General features: G+C 43.9%; 4 protein-coding genes across 6 annotated transcripts; all 4 read left to right on the forward strand.

Annotated features, from left to right (window-relative positions):
• The first annotated feature begins 884 nt into the window (after positions 1–884).
• Positions 885–2,813, forward strand: LOC104792193 (polyprenal reductase 2). 3 transcript variants are annotated; one of them, XM_010518285.3, is made up of 7 exons: positions 885–1,020; positions 1,096–1,289; positions 1,498–1,847; positions 1,925–2,159; positions 2,235–2,333; positions 2,420–2,491; positions 2,585–2,813. In XM_010518285.3, the coding sequence occupies exons 2-7, from the start codon at positions 1,122–1,124 to the stop codon at positions 2,687–2,689; spliced, it is 1,029 nt and encodes a 342-aa protein (XP_010516587.1). In that variant the 5' UTR covers positions 885–1,020; positions 1,096–1,121; the 3' UTR covers positions 2,690–2,813. The 3 variants fall into 3 exon arrangements, with proteins under 3 accessions (XP_010516587.1, XP_087315368.1, XP_087315364.1); XM_087459242.1 differs by having other exon boundaries at positions 924–1,020; positions 1,939–2,159; XM_087459238.1 differs by having other exon boundaries at positions 924–1,289; positions 1,939–2,159.
• Positions 2,814–5,293: 2,480 nt separating this feature from the next.
• LOC104708669 (uncharacterized) lies at positions 5,294–5,689 on the forward strand. Its single transcript, XM_010425271.1, has one exon. It carries the CDS (start codon positions 5,294–5,296, stop codon positions 5,687–5,689), a length of 396 nt encoding a protein of 131 aa, XP_010423573.1.
• A 1,162-nt stretch (positions 5,690–6,851) lies between these two features.
• On the forward strand, positions 6,852–7,931 carry LOC104708678 (uncharacterized). The gene has a single exon (XM_010425283.1). It carries the CDS (start codon positions 6,852–6,854, stop codon positions 7,929–7,931), a length of 1,080 nt encoding a protein of 359 aa, XP_010423585.1.
• A 7,127-nt stretch (positions 7,932–15,058) lies between these two features.
• LOC104708686 (jacalin-related lectin 24-like) lies at positions 15,059–15,878 on the forward strand. The gene is made up of 2 exons (XM_019231808.2): positions 15,059–15,339; positions 15,417–15,878. Exons 1-2 carry the CDS (start codon positions 15,118–15,120, stop codon positions 15,687–15,689), a joined length of 495 nt encoding a protein of 164 aa, XP_019087353.1. The 5' UTR covers positions 15,059–15,117; the 3' UTR covers positions 15,690–15,878.
• Positions 15,879–18,651: the final 2,773 nt, after the last annotated feature.

Genomic DNA, 18,651 nt, shown 5'->3' on the forward strand with positions numbered 1-18,651 from the left:
AGCTAGGTTTCTTGCGATGACGAACGTTTTCTGGACTCTCCGCTGTAGCAGCCTTTCTCGGAGCGTGCGGGGTTGGGAGGACTGCCTGTTCTACTTGATCCGCTGCCGGGGTTGTTGTTCCCCCTGACGATCCGGCTTCCTTGCTTCCTTCTTTGGTGGTTATGGTCATCTCGCGTAGCTATTGTAGGTCCGTTCTTCAAACTTTTAAAGAGAATCTCGAATTGGCTCCCCCTACCTGGCGCGCCAAATTGTTGATGTCCAAATCGGTCCAATTAGAGAGTTTTAATTCGGTATTTAAAGGGTCGAAGTTCTCTTTTATATATGAAAAAGTTGGGCTACAATTAGTAACGACGAGCTATAAAATGACGAATAGGAAACAATTGTCGAGCTGAGAGCTCGTCAAATCGATGCTGCGAGAACCTGTTCTCTTGTACGAATTTCCTCTCCGTTTTTTGTGTCTTTTCACCGTACGCCGTACATTCACTATTTATAGATTACTGTGTCGGTTCATCATCCGAAAATATCAAAATACTCTGCTCGGCCTATTAATTATTTTGGGCCTTTTCTGGGTTGGGCCCATTATGAGGTGAAATCCACCCCTAACAGAACAGGCCCAAAATATAACTAAACCAATGTAAACCATCGTTTTGGTTTGAGAATGAAGAGGCCAAGTCGACGTTGCTTTCTCCTCGGTGAGTCCGCAAAACCAGATTGGTAAGAGTTGCCCGTCGATACGATAGCCAAACTTGGATAGGTGCAGACTATATTGCTAGGCAACGGTTAAGTACAATCAGCCCGGTAAGGGCCACAACTTGCTAAACCAAAACTAAACCAAGTCAATTATTGATTTTGTTCTTTACCACTAATTACATAATTAAGCGTTCATTGACCTTAAATTGGAGATTATCAGTTAGATCGACAGTGATCAAAGCCAAAAGTCACAAAATTGAGGAGGACTCAACCCATTGACTTCACAACTGCTTTGTTTTATTTTCCCTCCCACGAAAGTTGAAGAAAATAGTAAGAAATCTTTACTTCTCAAATCAAAACTGTTTCTCCAATTTTTTTGCAACTTATTCCCTATTTGTGATTCAGAGAGAAGAAACCCTTTTTAGAAAAGTATGGATTTGGAGATTGTGTGGTTTGTTAGAGTCGCTTGGATCACCGTTTGGATCGTCTCTATACTTCCTTTGTTGATTGCTTCAATACCCACTTCAAAGCTTGACTCTTTTCGTGATCTCGTTTTGAGTTTCGCCGGAAGAGGCAAGATTCTTCACCCATCCTCTCAGGTATATTCGTCTAAAGTTTGTAACTTTACCCAATTTCTCTGAAATTTTTAACTTTAGGTGTGAAAAAGATTTGAAATTTTTGTTGGTAAATCTGATTGAGGAAACGAGAAAGCAGAACACTTTTTAGTTTGAAGTTCAGACATGTTCTGTTTTCGATTTTTGGGCTTAAACCTTGTCTCAGTTGTTGTTGTGTAATTTCTGTGTGCAGAAGTTTACAATTCCTCAGAAATGCTTTGCTCACTTTTATGTTATTGGAGTGGTGTGGACGACTCTACTGCTTGCTGCAACTTGGATGTATGCTTACGAAATGGCGCCTTTATCTTCTGATGAGTTCCAGTTATCCGACATTGCAAGCCATTTAGCCGGAGGTTCCCATGTTTTCTCCTTTCATAAATCTCATATGACTCCCGTTGAGGATCGGTTCAAAGTGTGGCGAGCGGTGTTTCTACTTCTTCTGATGGAGTTACATGTCTTGAGACGGCTTATAGAGTCAATCTATGTATTCAAATATAGCCCTACGGCTCGGATGCACATTCTTGGTTATTTTGCTGGTTTGTTGTAAGTTTCTCAAGAAACTCCTCACATTTTTTTTGTTTGATTGGTTGTTTTGCTTGGCTTTTAATTTGTGTTTCTAGTTTCTATGTAACAGCGCCTCTGTCACTCTGCTCAAACATTGCTCCAGAGGTAGCAAGATTCGCTGGAAATCAAGCGGCTGAGTTCATTGCTAATGGGAAAAGCCATACTTCATCCCCTGAAGTTGATTTGTTATTGTCTATAAGCCCACTGACGAAGCTTGGATCACTCCAGTGGATTGGTGGAGCTATTTTTCTATGGGGATGGATACATCAGCGCCGCTGTCACGCCATTCTTGTAAGTTTTAACGATTAGTGTTTTGCTCATTGTTTAATGTTTATGATACTAAGAAATACAAAAACGTTAATGTAGGGATCACTCCGGGAAAATCCAAGCCAAGCTAAAGAGTATATAATTCCATATGGGGATTGGTTTGGGATGGTCTCTTGTCCCCATTTCTTGGCAGAAATCGTAATAAACCCTCCCTAGTAGATATCTTTAACGTTCTTCTATATTTCTCAGCTCTTCTCTTAATGCTATGATGCTATAAAATTCAGGTTTTATATGCGGGCTTACTGATTGCGAGTGGAGGAACAGACATAAACATCTGGTTACTCTTTGGTTTCGTGGTAACGGTTCACTCTCTTAATTGGAATGCTTTGTTTCTGAAGGTTGTCTAGATTATGAGAAACTGTATTTACGTCTTTTTTTTTTTTTTGTAGGCGGCTAATCTGACATACGCCGCTGGAGAAACACACCGTTGGTATCTCCGGAAGTTTGAGAATTATCCGGCTAATCGGCATGCTATTTTCCCTTATGTCTACTAAAATGGTTGAGAGATAGAACACAACTTTGCCAAGTTTGTACAATGTTTAAATTTTTTATGTTCCTGTAAATGATAATTTTCTGAAGATCTTTGTTGTGTTATATAACAAGGCTATGCTTTTCATCTTTTATGGTGCTGTTCGTTTTCTCCATTTCAAGAATGTATTTTCATACAAACAAGAGTGTCTCAGTGTGGTGACTTCGGCACTTAGCCGTCTTTTACAGTTGCATGAGTCCGACCCAATCACTCGGCATTGTTAGGGGTGGATTTCACCCCAACAATAGGTCTAGTCCAGAAAAAGTCCTAAAGGATTAATAGGCCGAGCAGGATATTTTGGTTTTTTCAGATGACGAACCGACACAGTAATCTATAAATAGTGAATGTACGGCGTACGGCGAAAGGAGACAGAAAACGGGGAGAAAATTCGTACAAGAGAACATGTTCTCGCAGTATCGAATTGATGAGCTCGAAGTTCGTCAATTGTTTCCTTTTCGTCATTTCGTAGCTCGTCGTTACCAATTGTAGCCCGACTTTTTCATATATAAAAGAGAATTTCGACCCTCTAAATACCTAACTAAAACACTTTAATTGGACCGATTTGGACATCAACAATTTGGCGCGCTAGGTAGGGGGAACCAAGTTGAGATTCTCTTTGAAAGTTTGAAGAACGGATCTACAACAGATACGCAAGATGACCATAGCCACAAAGGAAGGAAGCAAGGAAGCCGGATCGTCAGGGGGAACAACAACCCCGGCAGCGGGTCAAGTAGGACAGGCGGTCCTCCCAACCCCAGATGCTCCAACAAAGGCTGCTACAGCGGAGATTCCAAAAGCGTTCGTCATCGCAAGAAATCTAGCGAGCCCGACGATCACAGTACCGACTCTGAACCCAAGGCAACTCACCTTGATCAATAGCCAGCCCGTCTCCAGCATAGACGAGCTATTACGTGGGATCTTAGCACGCCTCGACCAACAGGAACAGCGAACCAATACTCGATTGGACACATTAACCGCAGCACAGGTAGGATCCCAGGAGGAAATCAACCATCTCCAGGCCGTCCGACAAGGTTCGACGAATCTTTTCTCGGCAGGAATGATGCCAAGGCCGTCTGCGGGAACTGGCGGACCTGAGCGCAACCGCGACCCTAACCCGCGTATCGTTGAACAGAGCGACAACGCCAAGGATGCCGAGCTGAAGCAAATTAGGGAAAAGATGCAAGAGATGGAGACTATATTTCATAAAGCGACGAGTAGAGCACCACAGGTAGATCTCATGCTCGAGGCAACTCAGCGAACCCCATTCTCGATGAGGCTTGATCCCACACCAGTAAAGCGAGCGGTCAAGCCAAGGCTGGGTTACTACGACAGGACAGCCGACCTACGAGACTTTCTGCTCACTTTCGGGGTAGCACTCGGCCCCCTGCAGTTCAGCCCGACAGAATACGATGTTGGAGCATGCCAAGTCTTCATCGAGCACTTGACCGGAGCAGCTTTGAGTTGGTTTTCGTGGCTCCCATCCGGATCGATTGATAGTATTAAGGAACTGATACCCAAGTTTTTAAAGCTGTTTTCCGTTTTGATGGAAAACAAGAACTCCCATGCCGATCTGTACGCATTGACTCTAGGGCGAGATGAATCACTTCGATCTTTCATCAGACGTTTTAAAGAAGTCGTCGTTAACGTCTCAATTCCAGACGCCGCAGCTATCGTTGCACTCAAAAACGCGTTGTGGTACGAATCTCGATTTAAAGAAGAGCTGTCCTTGACCCATGTAGAAACCATAGACGACGCGCTACTATGAGCTGCGAAGCACATAGAAGTCGAAGAAGAAAAGGTGGTCAACGCTAAGAAGCATGCCACAGAAACAAGCATCGCAACCAAGCCACCAACAGTCACAGCTCCAAAGGTCGAACACGTTGAGCCGCGCCAGCACATCTCCCGAAACCCAGACCGAACTCGTCGAACCTTCGCGATCACTGAAAATAAGTACATTAGAAAGGAAGGAGGTGAGGGCAGCGCAGCTCAATATTGCGACTTCCATCAGAGTACCACACATTCAACTGAGGAGTGTCGTTACCTCCAAACGATCCTGATGGATCGATACAAAAAGGGAGCAATAGTAGTCAAGTCTGACAGAAGCAAGACACCTCGGCCCGGAAAGAGCGATACCAAACGAGCTGAGAATATCACCCGCAAATTTGTAAAAGACTCAAAGACACTCGCTGACCAAAGTGAGGACGAGATAGAAATCCCAGATGACGTCAATCACGAAAAACGGCCACGCCCAGATCATCAGCCCGACCACCGTCCCCTAGTAGTAAGACGGATAAACATGATCATGGGCGGGCTATCAGGGTGCAAGGATTAGGTCAGGTCAATAAGAGACTCTACCAAGAAAGCCGAAATGAAGAAATCATGGCCATCAAAGATCGGTTCCGAAAACACGTCGATAGCCTTCGACGATAGCGATCTAGAGGGTTTAGATCTCCCACATAATGATCCCCTGGTTGCTGAGATATTGGATGCCTACCAAAAGAGGGGAAGTGCACGTAGGAAAAGGGAGAATCTTCATGGCCTGGCTTCCACCAATTGAAGTTTCGAAGTTATGAGAATCTTGATCGATGCCGGAAGCTCGGTAAATGTGATCTTCAGAAATGTCCTGGCACAAATGGAGATCGGCGAGAGCGAAATCAGGCTAGAGTGCAACTCTCTAACCGGTTTCAACGGAGATCATCTCATGTTGGTCGGTACTATCGACTTGCCGATCTTTGTAGGAGGAATGGCAAGGTATTCCCAGTTCGCCATCATTGACAGGCCTACCATCTACAATGTCATTCTCGGAACACCATGGCTCCACAAGATGAGGGAAGTCCCGTCTACGTACCATCAGTGCGTGAAATTCCCAACCCCAAAGGGTGTGTTTACACTGCGCGGCAACCAGCAGAGCGCGAGAACTTGCTTCCTGATCGAACATAAAATTCGTACAGCAAAGAAGTTATAGCAACCAAAGCAGCAGGTCGGCAAAGATGACTCGTCGCCGACCGATGGAAGACCGACCCCGATCCAACAGGGTGTCACCACAACGGAAGAAGTAAGCCTCGACTAGGCCGACGGAAAACAATGTGTGAATATTGGAATGGAAATAACCAAAGCCATGCGCACCGAGCTGATCCTCTTCCTCAAGACAAACATCTCAACGTTCGCATGGACAGTAACCGATATGAAAGGAATCGATCCGACCGTTACAACTCACGAGCTCAATGTCGATCCAACACACAAGCCGGTCAAACATAAACGACGCAAGCTAGGCCCCAAAAGACCGCAAGCAGTAAACGACAAAGTTGACAAACTCCTCGGCGCCGGATCCATTGTAGAAGTCAAATGCCCCGAGTGGCTAGCTAATCCGGTAGTCGTCGAAAAGAAGAACGGGAAATGGCGAGTCTGTGTGGATTTTACCGACCTTAACAAGGCCTCTCCGAAGGACAGCTTCCTGTTACCATGGATCGACCAGCTCGTCGAAGAAACCGCAGGAAATGAACATCTAACCTTTATGGACGCCTTCTCAAGATATAACCAAATCCTGATGCATAAAGATGACCAGGAAAAGACATCGTTCATCACTGATAGGGGAACGTATTGCTACAAGGTCATGCCCTTCGGTTTAAAGAATGCGGGAGCAACTTACCAGCGGTTAGTTAATAAAATGTTCGCTGAGCAGCTCGGTAGAACCATGGAGGTATACATAGACGACCTGCTCGTCAAGTCACAGGGTGCCAGCGATCACGTCACCCATCTCCGGCAATGCTTCAACACTCTGAATAAGTACGGAATGAAGTTAAATCCAGCCAAATACACCTTCGCAGTGAAATCAGGGGAATTCTTGGGATACCTAGTAACTCGGCGATGCATTGAAGCGAATCCAAAGCAGATCAAGGTGATCATTGACCTACCTTCGCCAAAAAGTGCCAGAGAGGTTCAGTGGCTAACCGGACGGATCACCGCCATAAATCGCTTTATATCAAGGTCGACGGATAAATGCTTACCATTCTACCAGCTCCTCAAAACGGCAAGCACCCCCGATGGCGCCGTAAAGGGAAATTCGAGTGGAACGAGGCCTGCCACGACGCGTTTGGTAAACTGAAGAATTATTTGTCAACACCCGGATGCTTGCAAAACCAAAGCTCGGCGAAGTTCTGTTCCTTTACATCGTGGTTTCCGCATCAGCGGTCAGTGGGGTGCTCGTCAAAGACGACCGTGGAGAGCAACGACCTATTTTCTATGTAAGCAAGTCCCTCAACGACGCCGAGACCCGTTACCCAACAGTCGAAAAGGTCGCCCTGGCACTTATCACCTCGGCACGGAAGCTCCAACCCTATTTCCAGTCACACACTATCGTCGTCCTATCTAACGAGCTGATGTGGTCTATATTGCACAGTCCGAACCAATCCGGAGGACTAACAAAATGGGCAATCAAGTTCCGCACCCGCCCAGCCGCCAAGTCTCAAGTATTGGCCGACTTCTTAATCGAACTACCTTTGGAAGGTGCCGAGCCAACATCCTCCGATCCGACAGGTGGACTGTGGACTTTGCATGTCGACGGAGCATCTTCTCACTTAGGGTCCGGCGTAGGAATTCGATTAACATCTCCAACCGGGGAGATTTTAGAACAGTCCTTTCGCCTCCGGTTCCAGGCAACGAATAATGTCGCCGAGTACGAAGCGTTGATTGTCGGACTCAGGCTCACCAACGGAATGAAAATCAAACAGGTACGAGCCTTCTACGACTCTCAACTTGTCGCCAATCAATTCAGTGGCGAGTACGATACTAAAACCGAACCAATGGCTACCTACCTAGACGTCGTCAGGGTCTTATCCAAACGTTTTGATCAATTTGAACTCGTCAAAATCCCTAGAGGGGACAACGCTCCGGCCGATGCCTTAGCAGCACTCACTTCAACGTCAGACCCCGACCTTCGAGGGATTATCCCGGTAGAAAGCATCGACACGCTAAGCATAGCAGGAACTCGAGCAGAAACCTGTCTTGCCCTTCACCAGCCCAACGAAATCAGAACCACCTGGCGAACGGCAACTTCGCGACATTCATGCTCCCTAATGAAAGAACATCTGCTACGATGTACCGCATCAGGTGCCTTGTTGTTGTGTCTACATGGCGACGATACGAAACGAGTAATGATGGAAACTCACGAGGCGCTAGCGAGAACCACTCCGGAGGACGACCCTTAGCCTTACAAATCAAGAAGCACGGTCACTACTGGCCAACAATGATATCCGACTGCGAGCAGTTCGTCGCCAAGTGTGAGAAATGCCAACTTCATGCTCCAATCATCCACCAGCCAACCGAACTGCTACGAGCTGGCATAGCCCCGTACCCCTTCATGCGTTGGACAATGGATATTATCGGTCCGCTACCTGCATCGAGACAGAAGCGCTACATCCTTGTTCTCACCGATTATTTCACAAAGTGGGTCGAAGCCGAGTCCTACGCTATGATCAAGGCCAAGGACGTGCAGATGTTCGTCTGGAAATTCATTATCTGCCGACATGGGTTGCCATACGAGATAGTTACCGATAACGGCTCGCAGTTTGTTTCCCTCCAGTTTGAAGACTTATGTGCTAAGGGGAGAATCAAGCTACGGAAATCAACACCGCGATACCCCCAGGGGAACGGGCAAGCAGAAGCGACCAATAAAACAATACTCGACGGCCTGAAAAAAAGAATGGACGCCCAGAAGGGCGCATGGGCCGACGAGCTCGACGGAGTGCTCTGGTCCTACCGGACGATTCCACGACAAGCCACGAACCAGACCCCGTTTTCTTTGGCCTATGGAATGGAAGCAATGGCACCAGCTGAGGTCGGCAGTGTGAGCCTTCGCCGAACAATGCTCGTCCAAGACGCAGCACTCAATAGCCAGATGATCCTGGATAGGCTAGACAAACTGGAAGAAGAACGTGACAAGGCGCTTCTACGAATACAAAACTACCAACTCGCCGCGGCCAAGTATTACAACAAGAAAGTCCACAATCGGCACTTCGACGAGGGAGATCTTGTACTACGAAAAGTCTTCTAAAACACAACCGAGCCCAATGCCGGAAAAATGGGAGCCAATTGGGAAGGTCCGTATCAGGTGTCAAAAGTCGTCCACCCTGGTGTTTACGAGCTCCTGACAATGAGCGGCGAGCCAGTACCTCGCTCTTGGAACATCATGCACCTAAAGCGATACTATTACTATAAAAAAAACAAAGAAGGGCGACATTCGACTATACGTTTTCTACAGTTTTAATTATCCATGTAATGTGAACTGCGAGCGACTTGATGCCTCTTGATCGGGGGGTACGTAGGCAGTCTCGTTTACGAGATACAGCTGCCAATAACTATATCTTTCCTATGCTTATCAGTGATCGTGCGTTGCACCCGAATAACAACAAAAGTATAAAAAATTAGCTGGTTCAAAAAAAAGGGGAGCCGACCTCTAACCTGGCAAAAGTTCAAAAGGGGGAGCCGACCCCAGTACGGCACATACCAAAAAAAAAAGGGGGGGGGGGGGGTACGAAGAGATCGGGATCGTCAAATTCCAGGCCACCGATGGTCGTTTGCCAGAAACGGCACGAATCCTTCAATTCTTTCAGCCTGTCCATTGGGACGACATCACCCCTGGAGACCATCCTCTCGAGGTAGGAGCAAGCCCCTTCAACGCGATTACTCTCGCAGAAGTAGTGATCTGTACTCTAAAGCTAATTAATGTACCGCCGCAACACGTCGACCCGAGTTCGGCACGTGTCGAGCTCCATATGATCTTCGTATGGCCTCCTACCAATAGGTCCAAGGTCGACCTCTTCAAGATCGGGAACCCCCGCTTCGGCCAGTAACGCCTTGCAGTGAGAGCGCTCCTCAAGCAGTCGGTCCCATCTCCATTAAGGAAAGAACAGCTCATCGTCAATCAGAAGCTCGAGATGCTCTACATTCCCATCTATAAGGAAAAATTGGAAATGACGCTCAAACTGTCGACGCGTTGCCACAATATAATCCCGCAGCAGTTAAATCCGAGCATGATAGTACTCCAGCTCCGAACGAATCACATCATCAGGTCGTACAGCGAGCCGCTCCCGCGCCCTCCTCAACCACGCCGACCTCGTTGTTACAGGCATCGCAACTCGGTTTACACGAAACATACAGAGGAAAATGAAAGAAGGATGGGCAATTTGTAGATTGCAAAAATGCGTGTTCCCGAGGGGAGAAATAAATCAAGCCTCGGGAAACACACCCATCAAATGACCAACGCGTTTCATAGGCAAAATATATATATATATATAGATAACTTATGATGAGTCGCGTGTCGACCTATATAATAAAACCGAGTTCGCTACTCGTAATAAGAGAACAAGCCGACCACAGCGTGTCGCATTTGTATAATTCAAGCCGAGTCGCGACTCACAATTTCATGGGCAAGCCGACCATCGCGTGTCGCACCTATATAATAAAGCCGATCCGCTACTCGCAATTTCTCGGGCAAGAAGACCATCGCGTGTCACATTGGTTGGCTCGTCACAAGCATCCCATCGGTTGGCTCGTCATAAGCATCCCATCGGTTGGCTTGTCACAAGCATGACCAGCGGATCTACTCTCGCCAAAGTAGACATCCTCCCCGCAAAAGCAATGCGCCCAACCAAGGGGAAGCGAAGTCAAGCTTTTCTCCGAGGACCTTACTTTGGCAAAAAGACGCAACAACCTCGGTCGATCCCGACGAAGAGCCTGAATCATCTAAGCGCGACACGAGAAAGGTTCGGCTTGTGTAAAGATATAGAATGAAGAAATTTTAGAAACAGAAGGACGGTACGAGCTAAGCAAAAACAAGGAGACCAGAGTAAAAGAAGGTCATCAATTCAAAATAAAAAACATAATTAAGTTCCAACAACAATGCCATAGCAGCCCAGCATCCGCTACATCACGGGGATAAGTTCAAAAGAGAAGATAAGTTCAAGTGGCAACAAGACCATCCACAGGAGAATTATCACCGACCTCCAAAACGTTAGGCTCAACCGACAGAGCGACTGTCGAATCGTTCAGCATGGGAGGAGCATCATCTTCAAACGAGCGAGCTAGTGTCGGAGGAATGGTATTTTCTTCCTCGGCTTCCCCATCCTCACTGGACGCACGCTCCGACCTGTTATTCGCGCCCCGAGGAAGGAACCCACTCAGGAGGATCAGGGAAAGACTCAGCAAAAATGGAGGAAATGTCGAAATCCCCGAGATTGAGATCCGGGATGTCAATCTTGAGGATTTCCTCCTTTAGCTCAGCCGCCACAGCAGCAACCCTCAAGCATTTGCGCATTCCCCAAGGCCTAATTGTACTCGAGCAACTTCGGGCGACATGCCTCAACAGCCTCCGCTTGAGCCTTGTGGCGATCCAGAATCTTCTGGGCACGATCGGCAACCCTACGATAAGCAACCAATTTCTGATACCGATCGAAACCACGACGACGAGCCCTAATCCTCGACGTCTCGGAGTCCAGAGCAGTCCAAAGTTGGGAACAAGATGCTTCTGCCATGTTGAGCTTCGACACGAGGGCAGCCTGCCCAGAATTTGCCACATCTCGATGAAGCTCCAACTCGGAAATCTTCACGCTCAGCGTCTGGTTCGAACAAACGGCCTCTTCCAGCTGAGCTTCGAGCTTCTTGAATTGCTCGACCGAGGGACATGCAGGGGTCGAAGAAGCAGCAGACTCCAGATCGTAAACAAGCCTCTCGTAGCCAAAAGCGAGACGGTTGATGCGACCTACGAGCTGAAACGACCACGAATCAGGAATGGAAATTAAAAAAAAAAAATCAATTGACGAACTGCGAACCTCGAAGGCGGTATTCGCCAGATCGATGATCTTATCGCCCTCCTTCATCCTCTCGATCGGCATTAGACGACCTGACCCAAAATGGATATTGCGAAACAGCTGGGTGCATGCCTCCGAGTCGTTCGGGAAAGCTCGGGTCGCTGAAGTATGAGAGAAATCCTACCGATAGTCTACGGTCTTCTTCCGCTTCGACGGTCCGATCGATCTTGAGACCGATCTGCTCTCTTCTGCGAAGGATTCGAAGAATCCTCCCTCCGACAACTGAAGTCACCCGCAGGCTTTTTCCCTTGGGAATCAGCTCCAGCGGGAAGAGCTAACGGATTTGATGGGAGGGGAGACGAACGCGACGCCGGTCTTTTGCCAGCTCGAATCTCAGCCGCACGTGAATCCCGAGAAGCCGGAGGAGATCTTCGTGATGAGTCGACCCCGGAAAGACGAGTCTCGGGTTGGACCTCAGGGCGAGAAGGTGGAGAGGGCGCAGGTGGACTAGACGCTTGACGGTAGCGAGCCAATACGTTGGGAACATCCAAATTAAGTCTCCCCATAGCTGCACAAAAATCAAGTTAAAAAAAAATAAGGAAGAGGTCGACAATGAACCAAAGAAAAAGTGTGACTATTACCTGTCGGTCGAGGAACTTGTTGTTTTCTCGGACGACCTCCTTTCCTATGTCCAGAGCCTAGCCAAATATACGGACCCACTGCTCGTATCGCGTCGATATCAGCTCAAAACGCAGGGGGATAAGGTAGAAGGCACCACGGTATGACAACTGCAAAGAAGCGAACCTTCTAAGTAACAAAAAATATGAGGGACGTCAACAAGTGACAAAGAAAGATGATCTACCAGGTGAAAGGTTCCACCCGGAAAATAAAGGGATCACAAGATCCTCGACGACCCCCGGAACCACTTTTATGAAAAAATAAGACCCTTCCCAGTTGTGAGTCTTCCCTTTCGCCCCTTCGACGAGCAGAGGGGGTCGTGAACTGACATAATAAACCTCAGGTTTCTTTTTTCTGTCAGACGCTGTTATACGGGTAAGTTCTTCAAAATGATCGACCGAAAGCCGAATCCCCGCTCTCTTCGCCAAGATCGAGATATCGACCGCGTTTCAAAACATAGCCGGAGCGAACTGAGAAATCGCCATTTTGCGCTTAGCAAAATACGACATCAAAAAAGAGGGAAGGGGAAAAGTAACCCCACACTCAGTGAAGAGTTTCTCCGAGAGACAGATGAACCCTTTGGGAACATCCCAAGGACGCTGATCGCGCTCGGGAATAATAATAACGGGATTGGCCGGGATTTCACCTATCTGAACTGACACACGAGCCGATTTGCGCTTAGAAGAAGATCGGGGAACAAAGGAGAGGGCATACGCTCTAGTTCCGGAAGGGTCGGCAACCGACGGGGGAAATCGGTGCCTGATAATGCGATTCGCCGGAACGATCGGCTCGTCAAAATCCTCGTCAACAAGAGAACGGATTTGACATGGAAGGGCTGACAAGCTCGGAACAGCCGCGTCGGAGAAGATGCGCCATTGGAGTTCGGCCAAATTGGTTTCGTCGGAATCAGACGACAATCCCGAAGAAACGTCGCTACTCGTCGGAGACCTCGCCATACGACGATCCGATCTAGTCGAACCACTAGAATTAGGCGAAGTATTCTGACGAAGGTGGCTCGCCGCCGAAGAATCAGACGAAGTGGACCGGGGGGAGGCCATAGAGTCTCAAGAAAAACAATATATATAGACGAGCTAGAAGACGAGGGAAGAGAGTACCTGGGACGACGAGCCGAGGAAACGATCGATGGAGAGGAATGAAGCTAAAGTAAGGAAGGGGCGAGTATTTATAAGGTTGAAAGGAAGATTCCCGAAGAAATCATCATTACAACTCGAGGATCGACGCGATGTTACAACTTCCGGATGTCACGCGCGTCAAGATAAACGCGTGACGATGCGACCGCGTTTTTCGGGAAACGGAAAAGCCCATGCGCGACTCTCCAATTTCCCAATGTTTGTCCGCGAACCCTTCAAATGCCATCATTTGCCGACTTTGGATCAGCTCGTCGTCAGAAACAAAGGTTCGAAGCTTATGCGACAGCCGGGAAATCACTGGAAGACACAGAGTTCTCCGCATAACTACGAACTGAAGATGGGGGGAATACTGTTAGGGGTGGATTTCACCTCAACAATAGGCCTAGTCCAGAAAAAGCCCAAAAGGATTAATAGGCCGAGCAAGGTATTTTGGTCTTTTCAGATGACGAACCGACACAATAATCTATAAATAGTGAATGTACGGCGTACGGCGAAAGGAGACAGAAAACAGGGAGGAAATTCGTACAAGAGAACAGGTTCTCGCAGTATCGAATTGATGAGCTCGAAGTTTGTCAATTGTTTCTTTTTCGTCATTTCGTAGCTCATCGTTATCAATTGTAGCCCGATTTTTCATATATAAAAGAGAACTTCGACCCTCTAAATACCGAACTAAAACATTTTAATTGGACCGATTTTGACATCAACAGCCATGTACTCAGTAGTCCACTCTAATCAGTGTCTTAAATAATCTTTGCAAATCTAAACAATTTTAGTGTTATCTTCTTAGTCAATGAATTTTACGTGGTATTCTTCTTTCTTTTTTTTTCTTTTTTTTATTAAATGCTCTTTCTACTTTTAATTAACTATTGCAGGTATCATCATCTCTATCACATACTCTAATTAACTATTTAGTTGATGGATATAGATGTGGGTATTCGAGTATGGAAACTGCTAAGAGATCAATTGTTCAACAAAAATAATGGAAACTGCTAAGAAGATACTTGTTGAACAATTGATCTAACGCTGTCACCTGCCAAATCAAACTAGCGGATGTATATCTTCAGAAATGCTTAAATATATACTTTCGAGGAAATTGATCTTTTAAAAGCGAACTCCGATTTGACATTTTTCAATGTCCACTCTTTTGTCGCTTTTGCACTTGTAGACATCTGTATAATTGGTGGCCTAACTGATAAACCAAAAAGAAAAATCCGACAAATATAGAATGAATACTCTTCTTTCTCAAAGTTTCTTTATTTCACTTGTTCAACCTAATACAGATGCGAGTGGGAGAGAAACTATTTATAGGCTTTCAAACTATAAAATATCAAAAGAAAGAAACAAAACTACAAAATATTTTACACTCTTTATCCTAAACAATAATATATCTAAATATTTCATAATCTTACAATTATGTAGATTATTCTATATCTATATATTTAACTAGTAGAGTCCTCTAAATTAAACACGTAAAGGAGGTGATTATAGTTTATGATATGTTCCAATAAAGGATAACTGGGTCATATCCCCATAAGTAAGTTTGACTTGAAATTAAGTGTAATTTTAATATTTTGGTCAAACGAAGAGTCTTGTTATAGAAACACAATTTTCAAGCGTTATATTTAATGTGTTTGGAACTTGTCTTGCTTGCTTTCTTTGATATTTTGGAGAAGACAGTACTGTATCTTATATAATCGTCCTTAGTCGACGTCTTTCTCTCTATCCTCCTTTGACGTACTTTTTGACCTGCTTCTTATATGGAGATGATAAGAGCAATGGGAAGAAGATTGAACTTTGACGATGATGAATATTATGAGGAGGATGGTGACACTGAATGGGACGAGACGGGACGCACGATGATCTCTCACATATATGTTGCTTTCGACAAATTCATAAGGTCTATTCAGTTTGGCTATTTGGAGAATGGAGCTCAAGTCCTGTCTACAAAATATGGTTCATCTGAGGGATCATTTCGTATTGTAAGTTTTGTGTCTATAATTCTTTTTGTATCTTTGCTTTTGAGTCTGCTTAAGTCTCTGATGAAGTTTAGTCGCAGGTCAAACTGAAGGAAGATGAATATGTAACTGGATTGAGTGGAGTACTAGGAAAAGGTGGTAGAGGAATCAGAAATTTAACATTTCACACTAACCGTGGGCACCACGGACCCATTGGACGTCCAAGCGATAAATATCTATTAGGTGACGAAATAGAAATTGAACCGGAAATACGTAGTCGAAGTGAGTTCGGAGGTTTCTTTGGGTCTTCAAATGATTACCGTATGACATCGATTGGTATCTACGTGAGTCCCAATAATCACAGGGAGATATAGCCAAGCGAGTAAGCACGGCGTTCTAGCAGCGCTCGACAGTGGTTTAGTTCAAGTTGAATTTTATCTTAAATAAAAGTAGCTCTAATATAATGGAGCCTTGTCTTAGTTTCATCTCTCTAATTCTCAACCCTCAAGTAATAAGTTTCACCATAAAAAAATAAGAAATAAAAATGTGTCTTTGTTATCTAACTTATAAGGGTTGTTTTTTTTGCCGATTGTATCACACAATCCACAGACACTAGGTCTTATTCTTTCGATTTCGTTACAAATCTGAATCACGTCCAACAAATCAATACAATAAAACTTGCAGGTTTTTCGCATCAATATTTTGGTGAATTCTAGAGTTGACACATCAGTTTCTTTTCCTTCCAATTAAAACATATTATTAATACATTTCATCTTATATTTTTAACACCTCAGCTTTTCTAATTAAAACAAAAACCAATTTTAATAAAATTATTTTTTCCTGTAGATTTTTTTGGACCCAACGTGATGTTTAAGTAAGCGCACATAAATACACCGTTTTATACTAAGTATTAGTGTTTTTACATAATAGTAAATTATTAGTAGTAATTTGATAACATATTTATAATAGGGAATCAAACTCAATTAGAGAGAGGTGTGTGATGTTCTGTTATAAAATAGTCATATATATGCTTCTAAATCATATGTAAACTTTTGAAGTTCAAAAACAAATGTTCGATATTATGTTCTAAATTTTTCTCAAATCTTTCATTTAAAAAATAATAAAATATATATATAGTTGGAATATGTGAATAGTTACGTAAAATATAGAAATATGTAAACTTCCACCTTTTCAACTTATGAGGTGAACTTTTAAACCACTAACCAACACCATTAGTTAGTTAATTAGACATACCATAATTTCTTTTAGACGTTAAAATCATAGTTTTATAATTATCATCTTACGTTCACAAAACCTAAAAGAAACACAATTTCCATATCACAGTATTGGACCACAACACTGAACAAAACCTATTATAGAAAAGGCTATGTTCTTAAGTTTTAACAATGGATGAGGATACTGATGAAATTATTGCTTTAATCAATCAATACAATAAAAGTTATATGTTTTTCAGCAGAGCATGACACATCAGTTTTTGTATTGAAGTAGAGACTAATACATCAGTTAAAATGAATATCCAATTAAATTAAAATAATTAATACACATCAGCTTTTTTTACTCTTACGTGGACAAAATTAAAGAGAGAAACGACCCTCGATTTCTTCTTCTTCGTTGTCGTTCTTCTTCTTATTCGGGATTTGGTGGAGGTAGGGATTTATTCAATTTGATTTATCTGATTAAGTGTGACTGACGATCATTGATATCAAAAGTAATATTAATTGGACTGAACATCAATATTGAAGTATACTAAAATTATCTAAAATAAATACAAAACATTGTGTTCGGTTGTAAAAAAGAAATTATCCCCATCATTATAATATCTTTTATATTTCTATCATCATTAATATCATATTTAATAAATGTTTTGTATGATAGTATCACATTAGTTTTAAAGCAAAAAATAGCCTAAAATTATGTACCAAAGCATCATGAATTCTATTTGTTCAAGAGGGTTTGTATCAAATCAAGAACTAAGGGTTTGAAATCTCTAAACTTATTTCTTAAGGTAATAAAATTATAAATATATTCAAGAATTAAATTTATGAAATCAAAAACTCAAGTATCCTAAGATGATATAAATTATTATAACAAAAAAAATTACTGTTAAAATTATCAAGAACTTATGAAATTTGATTTCCAACAACATATATTATATTATGGAATCGGAAAAAAAACAAAACTTAAAAAAATATAACTAAAATAAAATAAAATAATAATCCTGCGGCGTAGCGCGGGTACTATTCTAGTTAACTTTAATTATACGTACTATTATTCAAATCTTGTGTTTGAATGCTTTTTCCTTAAAATAAATGGGTCCTCTTCAGCACATTTTTTCAGGGTTCTAAAATTTACTTGGAAATTCTCTATTTGCTTGCTACCCACACTACAACAAAACAATGCCATTTCCGATGGAATTCCCAATGGACCAAGTCCCTTCGGGCATTACCTACAGTTCCCAACCAATATACAACGAGACATAGGTAATGCCGGACGAGATTTATACAAGCGAACCAAATATTGTTGTTAGCTTATGTTGGTACCGCGATTAATCACCTCGCTTCGAGGAGTATACCTGAAGTAAATCAGCTGGGCTCGAAGTGGAAAGACAGCCCGGCCCACTGAGTCGAAGGGACCCAGGAAAGATGAGTGAGCTGCTGCCACACCCGAGTACGGAATGCGAGCCCGCAGTTTGCAGTCTATGGTCAAAGATTCCGTCGAGCTGTCAACAGTAATTAGAAGGCGTAATTCGCGAAGTAAATTGATTTCGCATTAATTACGCTTGTTGTACTATAAATAAGAAAAGAGAGAATGTTGTAAAGGACGGAAAAAAATTCTAATAGCAACATACGGTTTTCATCTTGCAACAAAATAATTACGCAAGTTAGCTCGGAACAAGCACAATGATCAACTCCTCCGATCGTAAAATCACTCCGTGAAGAGAAGTTCCCCTAAAACTCACATTTGGCGCTAAAAGGAAGGGGAGTTATCGCCTATAATCTCTATAGTTCTGACGCTTCTCTTAGATCAACGCCGTACAGCGCCACACTATGGCCCACGAATCGTCAAACCAAGTAACTCTGGAATCAGTTCAAAAACTTTTGCAGGACTTGGCAGAAAAAAAACCGACCGTCAACAAGCAGAAGCTGCTGTCTTGTCCGAGCACTTTGGTAGCTGAGAAGGACAAGTCTCTACCCGTTTAGAGGCAATCTCCAATTCTGTTACCAATCTTTCAGCCTCTCACCGCACGTATGCCGATCAGGTTGATCTCCTTTCCTCCAAGCAAAACCCATGGCGGCTCTCTTTGTACTTCACCAT

This window comes from Camelina sativa, chromosome 1, assembly GCF_030686135.1.
Source record: "Camelina sativa cultivar CO46 ecotype springtype chromosome 1, ASM3068613v1".
NCBI lineage: Eukaryota > Viridiplantae > Streptophyta > Magnoliopsida > Brassicales > Brassicaceae > Camelina > Camelina sativa.

Bases quoted from the DNA above. Each gene is read 5' to 3' on its own strand.
- LOC104708686 (XM_019231808.2), top strand. From the start codon at position 15,118: ATGGAGATGATAAGAGCAATGGGAAGAAGATTGAACTTTGACGATGAT. The intron at 15,340-15,416 runs GTAAGTTTTGTG...GTTTAGTCGCAG, and splicing joins CTGAGGGATCATTTCGTATT to GTCAAACTGAAGGAAGATGA.
- LOC104708678 (XM_010425283.1), top strand. From the start codon at position 6,852: ATGCTTGCAAAACCAAAGCTCGGCGAAGTTCTGTTCCTTTACATCGTG.
- LOC104708669 (XM_010425271.1), top strand. From the start codon at position 5,294: ATGAGAATCTTGATCGATGCCGGAAGCTCGGTAAATGTGATCTTCAGA.
- LOC104792193 (XM_010518285.3), top strand. From the start codon at position 1,122: ATGGATTTGGAGATTGTGTGGTTTGTTAGAGTCGCTTGGATCACCGTT. The intron at 1,848-1,924 runs GTAAGTTTCTCA...TTGTGTTTCTAG, and splicing joins GGTTATTTTGCTGGTTTGTT to TTTCTATGTAACAGCGCCTC. The intron at 2,334-2,419 runs GTAATAAACCCT...TATAAAATTCAG, and splicing joins CCCATTTCTTGGCAGAAATC to GTTTTATATGCGGGCTTACT.